Source organism: Pleurodeles waltl, chromosome 6, assembly GCF_031143425.1.
Source record: "Pleurodeles waltl isolate 20211129_DDA chromosome 6, aPleWal1.hap1.20221129, whole genome shotgun sequence".
Taxonomy (NCBI): Eukaryota; Metazoa; Chordata; class Amphibia; order Caudata; family Salamandridae; genus Pleurodeles; species Pleurodeles waltl.
The window spans coordinates 1,163,984,464-1,164,003,078 of record NC_090445.1 but is presented as its reverse complement, the minus strand read 5'-3'; the positions used below and the strand labels follow the sequence as shown (position 1 = coordinate 1,164,003,078).

Below are 18,615 nucleotides of genomic sequence, written 5' to 3'. Positions count from 1 at the left end.
AACAAGTGTTACTGCCCCCTGTCTTTCTCTACATTTTTTTCTTCCAAATGTAAGGCAGTGTGTAAGAAAGAAGTGTATTTGAGAAATGCTCTGTAATTCACACGCTAGTATGGGGACCCTAGAATTCAGAGATGTGCAAATAACCACTGCTTCGACACCTTATCTTGCGCCCACTTTGGAAATTGAAAGGTTTTGTTGATACCTATTTTTCACTGTTTATATTTCCCCAAATGAATTACTGTATACCCGGGATACAATGAAAACCCACTGCAAGGTGCAGCTCCTTCATTGGCTCTGGGTACCTAGGGATCTTGATGAAACTACAAGCCCTATACCCCTGTAACTACAAGAGTCCAGCAGACGTAACGGTATATTGCTTTTGAAAATCTGACATGGCAGGAAAAAGTTACGTAGTAAAACATGGAGAGAAATGGCTGTTTTTTTCACCTCAAATTTCAATATATTTGATTTAGCTGTTATTTTCTGTATGAAAACCTTGTAGGATCTACACAAATGACCCCTTGCTGAATTAAGAATTTTGTCTACTTTTCAGAAATATTTAGATTCATGGGATCCAGCATTGGTTTCATACCTATTTCTGTCACTAACTGGAAGGAGGCTAGAAGCACACAAAAAAAAAAATAAAAAAAAAAAAAATAGTAAAAATTTCCCAGTAATATGCCAAAATTGCGTTGAAACATTTGGTTTTCTAATTCAAGTCGGCCTGTTCCTGAAAGCTGGGAAGATGGCTCTTTTAGTACCACAAACTCTTTGATGCCATTTTCAGGGGGGGAAAAAACCACAAGCCTTCTTCTGCAGCCCTTTTTTCCCCCCCCATTTAAAAAAAATGGGAACCCACAAACTCTGGGTACCTCTAGAATCCCTAGGATGATGGAAAAAAGGACACAAATTTGGGATGGGTAGCTTACGTGGACAAAGTTATGAGGGCCTAAGCGGGAACTGCCGCAAATAGCCAAGAAAAAGGCCTGGCACCTGAGGGGGAAAAGGCCTGGCAGCAAAGGGATTAATTTCTAAAAAAAAAAAAACACAAACACTGTATTAGGTAACATACATAGGAATTGAGGTGGAGAGACTTTGCTTCCTTTCCACATTCAAAGGATGAAGGTCTGAATAATTAATAAGTCTCATCCCTAAATCAAGATACCCCGTGTATCCCTTTTATATTTTTTTCTTGGTAATTCTTTCCACTGTTTAAAAAGATAGTAGCTTTCTCCATTTTTACTGTTCAGCATAAAAGTAGTAGCTAGGAAACAAGCTAGATGGTGTTGGACAAAATTCCTTTTTGAGGAACTGTCAAAATAAGTAATACCCTTTTCCACCACAATCAGTATATATTTAAATATCGGTTCCAGAACACACACAAGTTAAAATAGAAATGCATTGAATAATATTTATTTAAAAACAAGGAGAAAGAGGCCTAGGTGAAATGGGTTGTGGTAGACTTTTTTTTGTAAGTCTAACATGTCACAGTGGATGAAAAAAACAAAGAAGGAAGACAAAAGGGATAGACTGTCAGAGAATATAAAGGAGAAACAGTGGTAGGGATCTAGAGTGAGATATATATTGGACCTGTTCATTTATGGGAGGTTACTATTGATTTTGTACCTCATTTTATGAACTAGGTTTGTTGGCTTTTAAAACTTTGAACACTTTTTCTATGCTTGTGCTGTCCTTTCAAGACATGGTATAAATCTGTTGGATTATTTAATTTACTTACAAACACCCAGAGTATGGTAATGCAAGTACCTAAAGCCTGAAAATTACTAATGGGCTGCAGCACTCGTTGTGGCACCCACTAAAGAAAAGCATGTCTCAGGTCTGCCTCTACAGCCTGTGACCAGGCAAAATAGACATTCTGCTAAACCAAAAACATTAATTTCTAATACTTGTAAGTCACTCCTAAGAAAGGCTCGAGCAGCTTGGAGGGCAGGTTGAAATATATTTAAAAAGTAAAAAGTTTACTCAAATTGTACATGTTCTCGGAGTAACAAAAAACTAAAGTAGCAAGGCTGGCTCTTTTATAGACTAACACTGGGTTACCTTATTACAAGTAAAAAGTTTGGAGGCAGCTAGAGAAATACTTCTTCAAATCATTTTTTTTTTGTTTTTTTTTTGCGTCAGTCATGATCACCAAATATTGTTACAAACTTATTACCATAAAACAGTCAATGCAGAATCATAAGAGCAGTAGGATGTGTCAAAGTAACACACAGAAAAACAGAAAAGAAAACAATAAGGATGGAGATAAAATACCCAAATATAGAACAACACAACTTAACACCACCCAGATCCTTCAGAAAAGTTTAAAGGCATTGGGGCCTCTAGCCTTAGAAATAATAATATATCTGACAAATCAGTGCCCACCACTACGATACCTTTCGAGGAGAGGGACTTATCCACAACCTGGCAATCGACTGCTGAGCAGTCATAATTATGATCGACATTAGTGAAGTTCGGCTGGAGTTGTGCCCAATTTTGTACGCCAACATATCTCCCTGAGGGATAGCTGAAAATCATGTTCCAAATGGGATATAGACAGCTGAAAATCCCCCAACCTAAATTTTTGGAGCGCAGGACAGCTGGCAAATACATGTACAATATCTGCTTTGGGGCATCTGCATTTAGGACAGCGAGTCTTATCCGAGCCACGGCTTGTAGCCCATTTACAAATCTTTTCAGGGGTGTAATAAGGCAAACAGATAGCTTAATGCTCCAGCAATTCAAGACTATCAGAATGGACAGAGCAATCAATAATCTCCAAGGCACTCAAGATCTCATCTGGGAGACTCTCCAAGTTGAGCACCCTACTCTCTTTAAAGGCCTGCAGTGAACTATCACCAGAAATCTGGCACAGTGCTCTAATCGAAACCTTTCCAGGTGCCCTGTATAGGTAAGACAAGATGCCAGAATCTTCCAGGGTTATCTGATCTTTACAACTACCCAGAAAGAAATCATGTAGCTGTATTAACAAAACTGAAAGGGAAGATCAAAAGAGGTCTGAAGGAAAGCAAATGAACAGAACCCATCACTGTCGTACAGCTGCCCAGCAGTCTTCACCCCTAAAATTGCCTAAGCCTAACCCACTGAATCTTTGAATCGTGGAACATAGAGGGAAATGCCGGGTTCCCCCGAGTAATATATGTAGATCCAAGGTAAGTAAGGAGTAGTTGGAGCATATTTCCCTCCATATAAGAATGATATCATCAGTAATTTTGAACCGGACCAGCTTGTGGTAACTGGGATCAGAAAGTCTATGAAAACAAGAACCTAGCTTCTGACCCCAAAGCACGTTGATAGCCCAGAATAGACAGATTCCTGTCATGAACCGTAAGCAGATTCCTTATAAGGCCTGCAAAGGCTGCCTGAAAGTAAAGCTTAAAATCAGCTAGCCCCCCCAAGGCACTTAAAAAATGAGTCTGGGACCCTAAGTGGTATTACTCAAAAAAGGTATAAGAATTTAGGTAGAACATTCCATTTTTTGAAGTTACAACAACCTAATACACTGATTGAGAGTCGATTCCAAGAACACAACTTGGCAATGACTGCTCGCAAGAGAGGTCATAGTTCAATTGAAAAATACAGTCCACTCTGCTACCCAGCCTAACTCCTAAGTAAGTACCTGTTGAAACTGTTCCCAGGATTGAAATCACTGGATGAAAATTAAGTAATATGTGCAATTTAATTAGATTTAATTTATACCCCGAGAAGCTTAAGAACATGTAACCTTGTCTGAAACTAGGTCAATAGTTGTTGGTGAATCTGATGTAAAGATAACCACAGCATCTGTAACTTTGAGCTTAAAGCCATTGGGTTTCACTGGCTGGACCCCTTGGCTGAGTGAGTATAAGGGACCCTAAATGAGGCTCAATATAAAGTATAAACAAAAGGGGGCAGACAGCCCTGTTGGGTGCCCCTGAATATCCTGAATAGTGAGGGACTATTCCTACCGTAGACCAGTTTACCCATAGGATTTTAAGAGAGACTACCCACTTAATGAATCTTCCGTTTATACAGACAACTCTCACCGTTGCCCCCAAGATGTCCCATATGACCCGGTCAAAAGCCTTCTCTGCATCTAACAAAATCATGCCAACCCTTTTTAATCAAACCTTTCCGCAACGCCAAATGCGGCAATTCCGTATTTATGCGACTGGCTGAATCCCTGGCGGGCACAATGCTGTGCTGTTGCAGTGAAACCAGATACTGGACTACAGGGGCCAGCCAAGAAGCTAATATTAGTGAAAAAATCTTAGTGTCAGAGTTAATCAGCAAAATTGGCTGGTAAGAACCCTTGTCCTCCAGCGGCTTGTCTTTCTTCAGAAAGACGCGATTAGTACGGTTCCTCGAAGCTGGAATCCCTCTGCCTCTATCGATACGATCCACCAGGTGCATAAATACCGGGAGAAGAGTATCAATGAATATTTTATAGAATTCAAGCTGGATTGTATCTTCCCCAGCTGTCTTTCCAGATTGCAGAGTCCTAATTGCGGCCTCAGCCACAGAAATATCTTCCTGCAAAGCCGCCATCTGATAATCATCTAGATGTGGCAAACAACACCTCTGTAACTATTCTGAAAGACCCGATTAACTAATTGGTTGAGTCTGGCTATAAATATCCTTTTAAAAAGCAGTAAATTCCACAGTAATAGCATGATGGCTAGTTTGAATAACTATGATTGTCTTTAATGATTTGAAGTAAACACCCAGAGTTTTTCTCTGAAATCTGATAGGCTAATATTCGGCTAATATTCTCCTGATACTCATATTGGAGTGTTTTACTTTTTTAAGGTAGTTTGCAGCAATCCTCCCCCTAAATACTCGGTCTAAGAAATACTAGCTTGCTACTAACTCAAGATAGATAGCTGACTCCCCCAGGTTTTTAATTAAGATTGCTAGGGTATGCTGGAGCTCTAACTCCCTTATTTGTTGACGCAGCTTGATTTTCCCCTCCTGCTCCGACTTGTTACTGTCAAGGATAAACTGTAGGGTGACCCTCCACATAAATGCCTTCATGGTGTCCCACACAACATGCAGAGAAACTGTTCCAGAATTTGATATTAAAAATTCCCTGGATAACGCAGGGTTGTGGAATTCCTATCGCCCGACACCCCCGGACATATTGTTTGGGGTCAAGGGCAACAAGAACTCATGTTTTATTTTTTCCTCAGGACAAGTGGGCCCAACCCCCTGCAGCACAAACCCTTTGGCTGCCAGTTTACAGAGTAGGGAAGTGTCTGCATTTGAGGTTATTTGTGTCTCCATATGTTAATGCTATTCAAACTTGTATTTATGGTCCATTAATGAAAAGCCTTCATTATTAGAGTGAGCGCTGTAAATAAACATTTTAAGGTCGCACTGCACTACCGACGGTGGTTCCAGTAAAAAAAAAAAAAAAAAAAAAAAAGTGTACACACGTTTTGAAAAGTTTAACAATATGAGGGTAAGTAAAATGCTCCCAGAATGCTCTCTGATTAGATGCAAATGTTTGAAGAAGCTTGCAAGCAATAATGATGATTCTTTGCTTTCAAAATAAAAAAGTTCAGAAAAAATGCAAGTAGGAAAAAAAAAAATCACTACTATGAAATTTTATGGGCTATTTCCTTGAAACGTAATTTAGTAAAATGTATTGATGCATGCTAGTATTTCAAAAAAAATATTCCTAATGGAAAATCAGTGTAGCCAGTTTCAACAAGGTTATGGGAAGCATGAAAATAAACAAGCACTGGCAAAGCCAACTGATCCAACATTTTTTGTGAGTCTTTTGGTTTTGTCAACGAGTGTCTTGTTTTGACATGGTTTTTGTACCATTTTATTTTGTGGGAGCTGTCAGACCCTCACCATTGTAACAAACACTGGCAAAAAGCAAAAAATGTTTTTTGGTCTGAAAAATGACATATCGCCACCAGTAGGGTAACAAAGGCCCCACAGATCCTGCGGTGCAGGGGGACCCCTCCACGGGCCCCCCTCAACACAGCACCTGCCCTGATTGAGTCTAGAGGGGGACCTTCCATGTTCTTTGCAGGGGAACCCCCTCCAGTTTTGTTACGCCAATGATTGCCACAGTAGTTCCAGGCACTGAACAAAACTACTTTGTGTGCCAATATGCTCCTGGTGGAAATGCAGAATGCGATTGTAAAGCCAGCCAATAGATAGAGAGAAAAATAGAAGCTTAATAAAACCAAAAGGTATTTGTTAATGCCAGACCAAATTAGGGTACCACCTTTTTTTTTTTTTTTTCCTTTTGCTTGTCCTCATACACCTCACGAAAACTCCTATATCAGCCCCATAGTTGATCCTGGCACCATTTCCAGAGAGAGACTGGTCATGCCATGGAGCCCCCATTTCTTCTCATATAGACATTGAGCGGTAGATGGTATACCCACACCAACCAGTCTAACGAAAGAGGGGGTGGAGGAGGAGAAATAATCAATGGACATTAACAGACAGGGCCTCACTTTATACCCTCCCTATTGGTCTATGGGCATACTCATCTTCCTTGCCACTTAAGCAGAGGGGCCCACATTTCCTCTTTCCTCTTACTTAAGCCTCCCATCGCCAAGTCCATTTTTGCAAAGTAGAGGAGGGCTTGCAGCCAATCATTGAGCAGAGGAGGCGTACTCACCGTCCAATTCCGACAAATTTCCCTCCTAGCGACCAAAATAGTATCAACAATTAAGTACTTATGAGCTTTAATGCCGTTGTGACTTTCACCACCTACCCGTTGTGTCTGCTCAAAGACAATCAAAGGGAGAGTTACCAAAACCTTCCATCCCAACATATGAGAGATATTTACATAGATCTTTCCAGAAGAGTTCCACCCCTGAACACTAATAAAACATATGAACATCAGAAGCAAGCTGTAAGTTAGACTTAGGACACTTAATTGATTTGTTGCTGCCTATTTTAGAGAGCCTTTCTGGGGATAGGTATGCTCTATGTATCGTAAACAAATGTTTCCTCCGCAGAGATGCCGCCTTTGCTATCCTAAACAGAGTTGACATAGAAGATTCCCACCACTGCACAACTTTTCCTTGTGGCATAACCTTCCCCCATAGGGAGATGGGCTGTGTAAATTCCCCATCCAAACCTTCTAATAGCTCCCAATACCAATTTGAAACCTGCTTGAGTCTGGGGGGCTCTGTTAATATAGATTCTTTCAAAAAGCCGGCAGCCGCACATAACACTCGTGATTCCCGTAGCCAGCCTTTTATTTGAGCGTACTTCAGTCTAGAAAAAGTACCCCCCAGCTTAACCTCAAGATCCTCCAGAGAGATTACCACTCCTTCGCTAAATAGATCCCCCCAAGAAACTATCCTTGCATTCTTCAATGGCAGTGCTAAAACATCCTTTAAACATTCAGGGGTACCTGGGGAGTCCCAAATCGGAGCGTATGGACTGTAATAACTGACTCCTGCTGCCACCCTCAAATAGTACCAACTTGCCGCAAGATCGCGGAGGACTTTAAATTTTATTTTTTTTAAAGAATTTTGGATCTCCAAACTTGTAAAGATATCCCTTAGAGGCTCCCTTGACCGTGCCCAACATAGCTTTGAACATTATGACAATAGCCGAGGAGTCAATAATGGAAAACAGCATTTTTACAAGGTTCAATTGGAATGGGCAAGCATAATAGTTTATATCCGGGAGCACCACCCCTGCTTTTCCCCTCTTTCTCCTCAATTTTTTCCATGAAATCCTAGAGCCTTTTGATGCCCAAATAAAAGAGGTAATAGCCTGTTGAAGCTTTAACAAATACTGCTTATGCATTAGTAAAGGTATAAAGCTATACCAAAAATTAAGTTTAGGCAGAATCACCATTTTCACCAAATTAACTCTCCCTACCAATGTCAGGGGAAGGTTCAGCCATCTCTGAAGGGATCTGTACCTTTCTCTACCACTGGTTTTAGGTTCGTCATTGCAAGCAGATCAATATCCTGAGTGATCAAAATCCCTAAATAACTAATTTCTCTCTTCAGTTGTATCTGTCCCCCCGACAAATGATTCCAAGCCATAGCCTCTGTTTTCTCCATATTTACCCGAAGTCCCAAAACTTTACCAAAGTCTTCAGCGAAGGACAAAAGCATGGGCAGGGCAGATAACAGGTCTGCCATATAGACTAAGAGGTTGTCAGCATACAGGGCCACCTTTTTCACCCAACCATTATACTTAAAGGGAACAATAACCAAATGTACTCTAATTTTCCTAGCCAGTGGCTCTATATACAAAAGTCAAACAGCAGCGGGGAGAGAGGACAACCCTGCCTAGTACCCCTCGTGATCTTCAAAGGCTCAGTAAGATTGCCATTTACTAAGACTCTAGTGATGGGGTCTCTATATATTAGACCTATAGCGCCACATAGATTTTCTCCTAGACCAACTGATCTCAAAATGAATGCTAGGTATTTCCAGTTCACTCTATCAAAGGCCTTCATTGCATCCAGGGTAACCACAGCCAAAGGCATTTCAAAAGATGTGGCCATGTCTATTGCCCCACCAAATTATACGTCAATTCATATAGAAACCTACCCTTAATAAATCCTTTTTGATCAGGATGAATTTATTGACCCACCACTCTGCTGAGACTATCAGCAAGAATTTGAGCAAATATCTTATAATCGCAGTTCTGAAAGGAGATGGGCCTATAAGACTCACACTTAATCAGACTATTACCCGATTCCCGAATTAAGGCAATCGTAGCCTCATTCCATGAACCAGGGATAGGGGCCTTATCTTCAAAGATCACAGCAAATAATTCTACCAAGACTGGAATTATTAACTCAGCCATCGATTTATAGAATTCCATGGGAATGCCATCTGGCCCAGGTGCCTTACCATCCTTACTGCCCATCAGCACCTTCCTGATTTCACCAGCTGAAATCGGGTTAGTCAAAGCAACTTGTCTTCTTGTGATATAGTTTGGAGTATATTACCCGCCACCCATTTACCAATGTCCTCTTCTTTTACCTCAACCTCTTCTTTATACAATTCAGAAAAGAAAGACTGAAAAACTGCCTCAATTTCCTCGCTATTTGATGATCTCTCGCCTGCTTGATTTATCTCTACTTCCTTAATATAGTTCCTCACTAAATCTCGCTTGCATTTCCAAGCTAGTAACTTGTCTGCATTCTCCAAGTACTCAACGCCTCCTCCAACTGAAATCTCAACTTCTTCAACTTGTTTTCCAAAACCTCACCCTCCTCCTCCTTAGTGTTCCCCAATAGTTGCCTCCTTACTTTGAGCATTTCCTGTTCCAACTGGGAGATAGCAGCCCTAAACTGCCTATTCTCATAACTGGCTATACTCATAACTTTACCTCTCATAACTGCTTTAAAAGTATCCCATAACATTGCCAAAGAAGCTGAACCCAAATTAGCTTTAAAGAAGACCTCAGTCTTTGTTCGCGGGCCTCCAAATCTTGTAGTACAATACGGTCAAACGTCCATCTACTAACACCTGACCCTCCAACCACCTTTAAGTCTAACATCACTGCTGTATGATCTGAGAGATGGGCAGGTAAATAAGTAATGTTGCCTACCAAGCCTTCAAGCCTCAAGTCTATAAGAAAATAATCTATACGAGAGGCATGCTTATATTTTTGATTGTAGATCTCTCTCTTCCTCTGCCGCCATAAATCCCTTAACCCCCATTCTTTCATCATTCCTCTCAAAAAACATTGAGATTTTCGAGTCCCTAGTGACCTGCACTTCTCAGATCTATCTAGTTTATTATCTAGCACAACATTAAAGTCTCCAGCGATTAAGACTGGATCCGGAAAATCAACTAGCTGTAAGAAGCATTTATCGAGAGGGCCAATATCATCACAATTTAAACCGTAGAACCCCGCCACTGTAAATCTTCTGTTGTAGATTTATAATTTAACTATAAGCCATCTTCCCACTGAATCCGATCGTACCTCTAATAATCCTGCCTTAATCTCATGCTTAAATAAAATGGCCACTCCCCTAGTATTGAAATTGTGCTCCGTACAGGCATAGGAGTGTAACCGTGCTTGCTTTTTAAAAAGAGTTAAACCCCCTCATCTCTGGTCAGATGGATCTCCTGTAGAATTAAAATTTGAGCACAGGAGTCTTTTAGATATTGTAAGATTTTATCTCTCCTACCCTTTGTTCTTAAACCATTCACGTTCCAAGAAAGTATCTGAAAAGAACTGGGGCCCTGGCATTCACTATTCTCACCAGCCATTGTCCCCTGGGTGCCACTTTGAGGTGAATGAGGAACCTTTTTTGGGTTTTTTTTCCCCCCACATGCTCCCCACCCGGTGACCCACCCCCTCCCGCCTCCCACCCTTTCAAATGTAGAACCCCCTTCGAATAGTGGACCGAAATATGTCCACAATTAGAGCACACATGACTCCCGGGTAAGGGCCACAGATGTTACTTCCCTGTCGTACTGCCCCCCGACTTGAACGCTGCTAGCAACTCATCTGCAGCTTTCACATCCCTAACATTATACATTTTATTATTAAACATAACCTTAAGAATAGCGGGGAACTTAAGCTGTGCAGAAGCTCCCAATAATCTAAACTCCTCTAGCCGTTGTCCTAACTCCCACTGCCTGTTGATGGTAATCCTGGAGAGGTCTGATTTGATCTCAAATGAAAAATCCTGTGCTTTTAAGTTTCTCAATTTAAGTGCCTTTAAAAAAAACATTCCCTTCAAACCATGCGCTAGAAGGTTAATCAGGATTTTCCAAGGCTTGCTGATATCTGGATTTTTCTTGAAGGGGTCTCTATGTATCCTCTGAATGTCCTGCGCAATTTCTTCTTCGCTCTCCTTTAATGAGAGCACGGACTTCAAAAGTGATACTAGAAAAGCCTTCAAAAGATCTCCTTCTGCCCCTTCCGGAACATGCAGAACCCTCAAATTATTTCTCCTTGAACTATTTTCTAATTGTTCCAGTTTACTCTGAAGAACCTGTTCAGCCTGAATATCGACTTTGTGCAATTCAATTTCCTCTTTCATAGTCCCCACCGTAGCTTTCAGGACCTGTGTTCCTAATGAAAGGAGATCAAGCTTCCTTTCCAAAGCCTCACAGGCCTCTCTAATCTCTGCCGGATTTGTTTTACAAAAAGGAAAAACCTTCCCCGATATTATTAGAAAGGGAGAGTAGCATTGTTTCTGAGGGCTCATTGCCAGAAGCATGTCGAGAAGGGACCGACTGGTCAGTCGGAACCTGACAAAGGACACTAACCTCCAAAGAGCTCTGTGTTACCTCAGCAGGAGGAGCCTCGCTGCCAGCTGCCTGAGGAGAGGGGACCCCTTCGTCCCCCGTGCTGACTCCTCGCCAGAGCTTAATGGAATCTCAACTACTTGAAGGGGCCCCCCCTAGTCCAAGAAGCCTTGTATCCGATTGCTCCTGAATCTCCGTAGCGCCTTGGGAGTCCCTTTCCTGTACAATCTCTAATGGGAAAACTTCCATCCCAGGCTTAAGTTTAAAGAAGGATCTCACAGAGGGGGTAATTTTAGGGGCAAAGTTACTATTTCTTTTGCCACACAGACCTCTAGACCGGTTTTTTAGGGCCTGGCCCAATACACAGGTGGTAATATCTTCATCCCTGGGTCCCCGGGGCCCTTTACTGTCAGCTAAGCAAGCAGAGTTAGAGAGATGACCAACAGTCTCCAAATGTAAAGGATCCGAGACCCTCCTACATTGTAGTTGAGCCCCACTCCACGTGTTCCACAGCAAGGGCGTCCTTGTTGGCCCCCTGAAAGCTTTCCAGGCCCTTCTAATGCTCCACTCTTGCTCCTCACCTTCCTGCTGCCTCCTGGAAGAACCTTAAGCTGTCCAGGGCTAAGCCAGCCTTTGCCTGTGCTGGCTCTGCCCCTGCCTGCTTCACCCCGGAGGGGGGCCGTGCTACGGCCCTCTGTGAGCGATGAAGCTCCAAGGCTGCTCTATCCCACAGAGCCCCTGGGGAGTCAAAAGCAATGTTGGAGCCAGCTCGCGGCTCCCGAGACCTTGGGAGTTCCTGACAATCTGGCCGACACATTAGTACGTATGGGGAGCTCTTGCCCTCGCCCCCGCCCTAACCCGGAAGACAGTGCTCAGCGTGCGGCAGCGCCTCTGCAGCCCACCATGTCCTCCGACCCCACCATCTCAATAGAGGGTCCCACTTCTTATAGAAAGTCACAAACGTGCACCCATGGTATATGTCTTTAAATCAGTGGCTTTCATGCAGTCACAAGACCTTACAGAAGTAGTCCAGGAAATCATACCCCTAGAAAATATGTGTGAATTTTATTTTAGCACGAGCAAATATTCATGTTAAGATTTGCTCATGTCAAAATCTATTGAGCATTTACAAGTTCACTTTCCCTCCAACCACTATTTATTTCCAACCCTGGAAGAACTTCTACTTCTGCCATTGTCAGGAGTAAATTTCCAACGTTTCTCATTATGGGAAAAGGTTAGAGAAGAGCTGGTAAAAACCCTTAAAACATGCAAGTTAGTAGGTTTGCAGACTCAAAGGCATTCCAGCCTTGGAACTATTGCTTACTGCTTCCTTCAGCCCCAGTATGTAGATCTGCAGAAAGGTGGCAAAATAAGGAAACTGCTATAGTCGGGATTGAAATTGCAAGTATTCAAGCCCTACTATAGTAGTAGCCCTGGCATAATCAGAGAGGCTATTATCAGAGCTCTTACATAATGAGATTGCCGTCATAATTTGTCGCCACACTACATGGCACCAAAAGGACAAGTAGATTTCTTTACAGGACAAGTAGATTTCAGATGCAACCTGTCCCATGGACAAGTAGATAGTTTAATAGATTCCACACCCGGGGTAGGGTTGGAGAGCATATACTGAGGAAATATAAACTGGTGCCTTTCCATTCCATTAGTACTTAATTAGAACACAAGCAATACTGGGTTATGGTCTAAAGTGATCTTGGGGCAGAATTCCAATGCATGAATTAGCGGTGACCCAGCAAAAATCATATTGATGATTGAGTAGAACTTGTGAGGAAAGGAGTACAAAGTATACCCTGGCCTTAAAGCACAGAGAACCCTCGATTCGTCAGTCAAATCATACAGTCGACCAATTTCTAAAATAGATGCCCATATTTTGACCCTTCAATTAGTGGTATCTCCCCCCATAATCCATTATACAGTTAAAATTACCCATTAGTATTTGGTCCTCTGCCCAATCTAACATTCTAAGCACAACAATCAAATATCCCAGGTTCATCTATGTTTGGCCCGTATAATATGCAGAGAAAAATTTTCAGTCTATCGATGAGAAGCTGGGCTATTGCCCACCTCCCCCAGGGATCATCAGCGGTTTTAAGAACCCTACACTCAGCAGGTCTAGCAGACAGTATAGCAACTTCACAAATTGATACACACTAGCAAGTGCCTACAACAGTATTATAGCCAAGATGTTTCAGCAAGGAACAGTCCTTATACGCAAAATGAATCTCAGTTAACCACAGCACCAGTGGCTTATGAAGTGCCATATCCTCCTTCGCCAACGGTCACTTAAGATCACAACTGAGGCCAGCAATATTCCAACACATTACCGTAAGCTTGGACATTGTAGCAAACAGTGTCAATTGTGTCATACTAGGTCTATGCCTCAGGTGCTAACAAGTGTCATAACTAGATACCCACTCAAAAAGAACTTTGAGAGCATTCTGACTCATTTTTCCCCACTTATCCCCCCAGCCCAGCATACCCCACTCAAAATAAAATCTCTGTACAAACATCTGAATTAGCCCAAAACTCCCAGCCCTGGACATACCCCTTCCCTCATCCGTATCTGGTGGGAAAAAAAATATCATCCCACCACTAGGCTGTCAGCTGGAAGGACAGCACTGTGAGAATTCTACCCCAGTGCCCTACCACCACATCCCTCGACCCGCAGAGCGAACAGATGATACAAGCCCAAAAAAAGTGTCTAAACAAAATCAAGGCATTATGTAAAAAAAGTTAGGAGCAATAACAATCAAGCCTTAGCATTTTTTTAATCAGGTAGGAGACGATCCCTGCCATTGGCTCTCAAGAACAGCCTGAATCAGGCCAGCAATCAATAACCATTTACCGAAGATGAACAAAATAAAGTCCTTGGGCCTCTTTATCCATGTACAGTAGGCCATTACAAACATTTATGACAACATTAAACACTATTTTTCATATGCACTCTTATTCGACACACCAGTCATTAAGCAATCCCAAAAAACTATAAATCGAAAAAAAAAAGAAAAAAAAACATCTATAAAAAGGGTACTAAGATTAACGTGATACTGTTCTACACAAATGGAAAACGTGCACTATAAAATGCTCCTAACATACTGCTGAGAACACCATCAGGACCAGATTGCCAGAATGCCAGTGGCAAGATGAAAATGTAATGAATAAAAACCATAGTACTAGCAGCAATTTCTTGTACTGATAAATGGAATACCACAACGCATGTCTTCCACAGAAATCTATCAAGCACTTCGAAAGCGCTCACAGTACGGCCAGTAGTTGAATTGCCTGGTTGACAGAAAGATTGGGAAAGGAAAAAATACATAGTCACAAGATCCTATTGCAAATGTTATTCACCACCAATGACGATGTCTTTGCTACACGTTTAGCAACACTATTTACACTGTCCAGTCTAACTTAAAGAGTAAAACAATGTTGGTTAGAAGATGTGCGCACCTATAGTTTGTTGCCTCCGTGTCTACGTTTCCTGTAATAAACAGTGTGTGCCTTCAGTTTTGAGCACGTCACTCATGTTGTATGGTCTTTAGGTTAGGCTTACTTTGTGTACAAACATGGGCGTTTAGAATCGTACATTTCCATTAAAGAACAGCCCCACAGTATATTACATGTTCATAGCAGAACCATTTCACTAAAGCAGCTATAAAATTCAAGTTATCATTTCTTAAAAAGAAGTAAAATGTTTGAGATTGTTCAGTTTTCTAAATCTCCTCTTGGAATAACTGCTGCTTTGAAAACAGTTTGCTGGGTAGAACTGCAATCTACCCAACTATACAAATCATAACAAGTATTATTTACACCATGTTTAAATGTTTTTTTCACGATGCAGACAAAACCTCTTCCTCAGTTCATCAACTGGAGATAGCAAAACTGTAGACAGCAATACTGTCAGACATCAGTTCCACCTTATTACGACCAGTTTAACTCCCGATTGCAACATTCTAAAAATGAAGAGGCTAACTGGGCACCTTTCAAAGTGCCTGTCTGTGCACTGCACCACAAGGGTCATTCTTCATTAGCTTATGATGCGTTTGCTTCAGAAAGTATTTTTTGCACAAACATTTTCAAATCATGCAGAAGATGGGGGAACGTGTGGCACGCATAGTAAACCCAGAACTAACGCAAAATACTGCAGTCACTTAATTTCAGTGGTACTGGGTTTTACAATGTAATCTATTAGTGGACATTTGCTGCGCACACGACTAAAATTACTGGGCCTCTGTGTGCTGTACTGACACTGGTTTACTGCTGTAACTCATAAAGCGGAGGTACTCTACTGGGTGACTTTGATACTGACATTTAGTGTTAGTGGATGGTTTAGAGGGAGAACGTTGTCTTTACACAGGAGTTCAAAAGAAATTGGGACCTTCATATATGAATAACAAGGGTGTGTGATTTGTCTGTGTTATTGGACACCTGACATCCTGTTGTCTTGGGAATGAGCGAAGCCTGTTTTATAAGAGGCTGTTCCTACAAAGAATGAGTGATGGGCAAACTGTTTCATGACAGTGACTCAGACTTGTAAAGCGGGTAACCTTAGTTAATTCTATAGAGCAGTTGTTACCAAAATCTTTTAGAACCAACCCAATTTTTAAAACAACAAACTTTCGTGACCTACCTACAATAAACAAGAGTGGGCGATTTTTTATGCAACTAAAGCTTCGTGGCATAGCGCACTGTTATTTACAGTTAGCACCTTTAACTTTTAAATGGACATTACATTTGCACATATTTAGCATTTTATTGATAAAAACTAGATTGCACACAAATAATACTGTTTGAAAATCGGGTTTCACTGAATATTTATCATTGATGCATCAGCAAGTAGTGTCTTGATTTAATCCGATTAGAACTTGTAAACACCAACCTCCATGTTGAAAAAATAAGAAGCAATCTGTCAGAAGAAATAGTCTATCATTAACTCTGCCTGTGAATTAAATGTGACAAGGCAAAACGCAGAATAAAGGGATCTTTTGTCCTTGCTTGAGCTTTTGCAACCCAACAAAACTGGAGCGCAACCCACAGTTTGAGAAACACTTTTACAGATGTCTGCTGCGTTTTTAGGAGAGTGGATACGCTTTAAATGAGGGAATGTTGCCTTGAACGTTGTTTGCAGTTGTCGAGTCCCTCCATCTAAACTGGACCTAGGTGGGAGCCTACGTAAACCAAGGGCCATATGTACGAAAGCTTTTTCCCATAGACACAGAATGGGTAAAATCCTTTGGTACATCTGGCCCCAAGTGGGGAAGATGTATCAACGGGCGAGTGAATGGCGAACGTACTCTACATTTGATTGCCAGAAAAGGGGGGGGGGGGGGGGGGGGAGTTAAGACTTTGCGTATGGCACCGCATTCGCCTGTTATTACATGAGCGTGTGTTCCTTCCACCGAATGAATGGAGAAATAGACAGGAACCCATGCAGGCTCCGGCATAATGAGGTGTGTGGAGGTGACAGATTTCCTCTGGTTCCGAGGAACAAGTGAAACAAGGCACGAGGAGCTAAGAGAAGGGTGACTGTTGGTACGGCCATGACTGCATGAGAGCTGGATGAATAAACAAACACGGGCCTATAGAGCTCAATGAAAGAATGAAGGTCTGTGTAGCCTTGTAGGAGGAGACTATGAGACGCGAATGAATGAATGTCCTTGCCCTGAGCAGTCAGGCCGGTATGCGGTGTAATGCCTGGACAGGGGCGACAGTTTCCCTCTCCCGCGTGCTCGCTCACTCACTGAAAAACATGCGGTGCTCCAGGCTGTTGGTGTCGCCGCGCTCCTCGGTTGCGTAGCTCATGGTTCCGGCAGACTGCGGCGCTGACCTACTCGCACGGCGCGCTTAAAGCGAAAGGAGAGGATGACTACACCGAACAGCAAAAGAACTAAAGGGGCGTTGTACGAATGGGCGGACACTGAAGGGCTGAGACCCATAGTGGGATTGGGGAGGGGCCTGAAAGGAACAGAGTCTGCGGGAGTTGACGGCCCGGGGAGGAACGGCCACGGAAGGGCCGGGCCCACATGGGCGGGATTTGGGGCAAGCTCACTCCCCCTGCGAACTGTGGGACTCCGTAGCTGTATCAAGCCAATTACATTACTGAAGGGTGGAGAACGCTGCACCGAGTGCGCATGTGCGCGCCTGTCTCGTAATGGTTTTCGGTATTTTCATTTACATTCACTGGTGCTGAAAGGCGTCTGAGAAGTGGCTCAGAGAGTCAGAGTCTAGGCAGATAGGTGTTGAACCTAGAGCATTTGTCTAATCCTCCAGTGGCCCCCACTCAGTGTAAGACCAATGCATTTCTGAGACTTATGCATGGACGTCGATTCAACAAAATGCTAGGGATGCAGAAGTTACATCACATACCCGTTGATCTAAGTGACATTACAGGAAGTGATGGCATTAGACCTTTGACCCTGAACTGTAACAACAAAGGACATCAAAGGACCTTTAACCCCAATATTACACTAAATGAAAAATGTTCTAGCTGTGAAGAAGGAAAGTTTCAATTCTATTAAGGACCCAGAGGTGAGGATTATGCATTTCTTCCTTCACTTTTATTAAACAGCCAGTTCAAAGTTCAACACAAGAAAAAAACAGAACACTACATATCCCATGGTTCATAACACAGTGTCCATGGTAACCAATGTCCAATCTTATAACAGTCCGATTGTCTCTATGTATCCCCCGCTCTCCGAGTCCTTCCTCAACTTCACTGCAGTTGGTTAAGTTCAAGCACCATCAGTTCATCGTGGTATCAGTCCCTACAAGAGACAATGTAATTGTTGAAAAAACGATCTCCTTATTAATTTCTACTCAAGGCTACTTAAATTTATAAGTTCATACAATAACCATTGTAACACAAGCACATCTTACAGTCTTAATGTCTTCCAATCTGCCACCTACCTTGGTGGCATTGGAAGCCATGGCTCCTCCAGTGGAGTCTGCCCCATTCATTTCTGCCGCTGCTATAATCCACTATACCCTCCTTGCAATAGAAGGGGAGGATACCGCTTTAAATAGTTTCTTGATGATCTGTCCCTCTCCCTGTGGTGGGCATTTCACCGTCATGTCTTCATAAGCCTTAAGGTATCTGACCACACACAACTTAGGTGAACTCTCAAAATCCAGGTATATTACTGACCTGGTATTGCATTTGGTCCTTCTAGATATTGTAAAGGTGACTCCTTCCAGTGTAAACCCTCTACCAGTAATGTATAGAGTCCTCACATCAGATACCCTTTTACTGGATATTAAGCATTGTAGAATAGCTAACTGCTGATATCTCCTTTCTTGAGAGGTATTGGTTATCCTGCCACGAAGACAAGAAATGTAAGAGTATGTTGGAGCCCCATTCGATCCAGTTGTCTCTCCACACACCAAC

The 18,615-nt window shown here is 42.3% G+C and overlaps 1 protein-coding gene across 2 annotated transcripts in view; it reads right to left on the bottom strand.

The window, feature by feature from the left end:
- PPA1 (inorganic pyrophosphatase 1) overlaps positions 1-17,254 on the bottom strand; it is a 327,202-nt gene extending 309,948 nt beyond the window's left edge. The window contains exon 1 of one of the 2 annotated variants that reach the window (XR_011204987.1): positions 16,973-17,254. Coding sequence is in view for 1 of the 2 variants with exons in the window: in XM_069240377.1 (XP_069096478.1) it covers positions 16,973-17,033 (61 nt within the window). In the remaining variant the exon portion in view is untranslated. The remainder of the gene's footprint in view (positions 1-16,972) is intronic. The other variant, XM_069240377.1, reaches the window with a different exon arrangement.
- Positions 17,255-18,615: the final 1,361 nt, after the last annotated feature.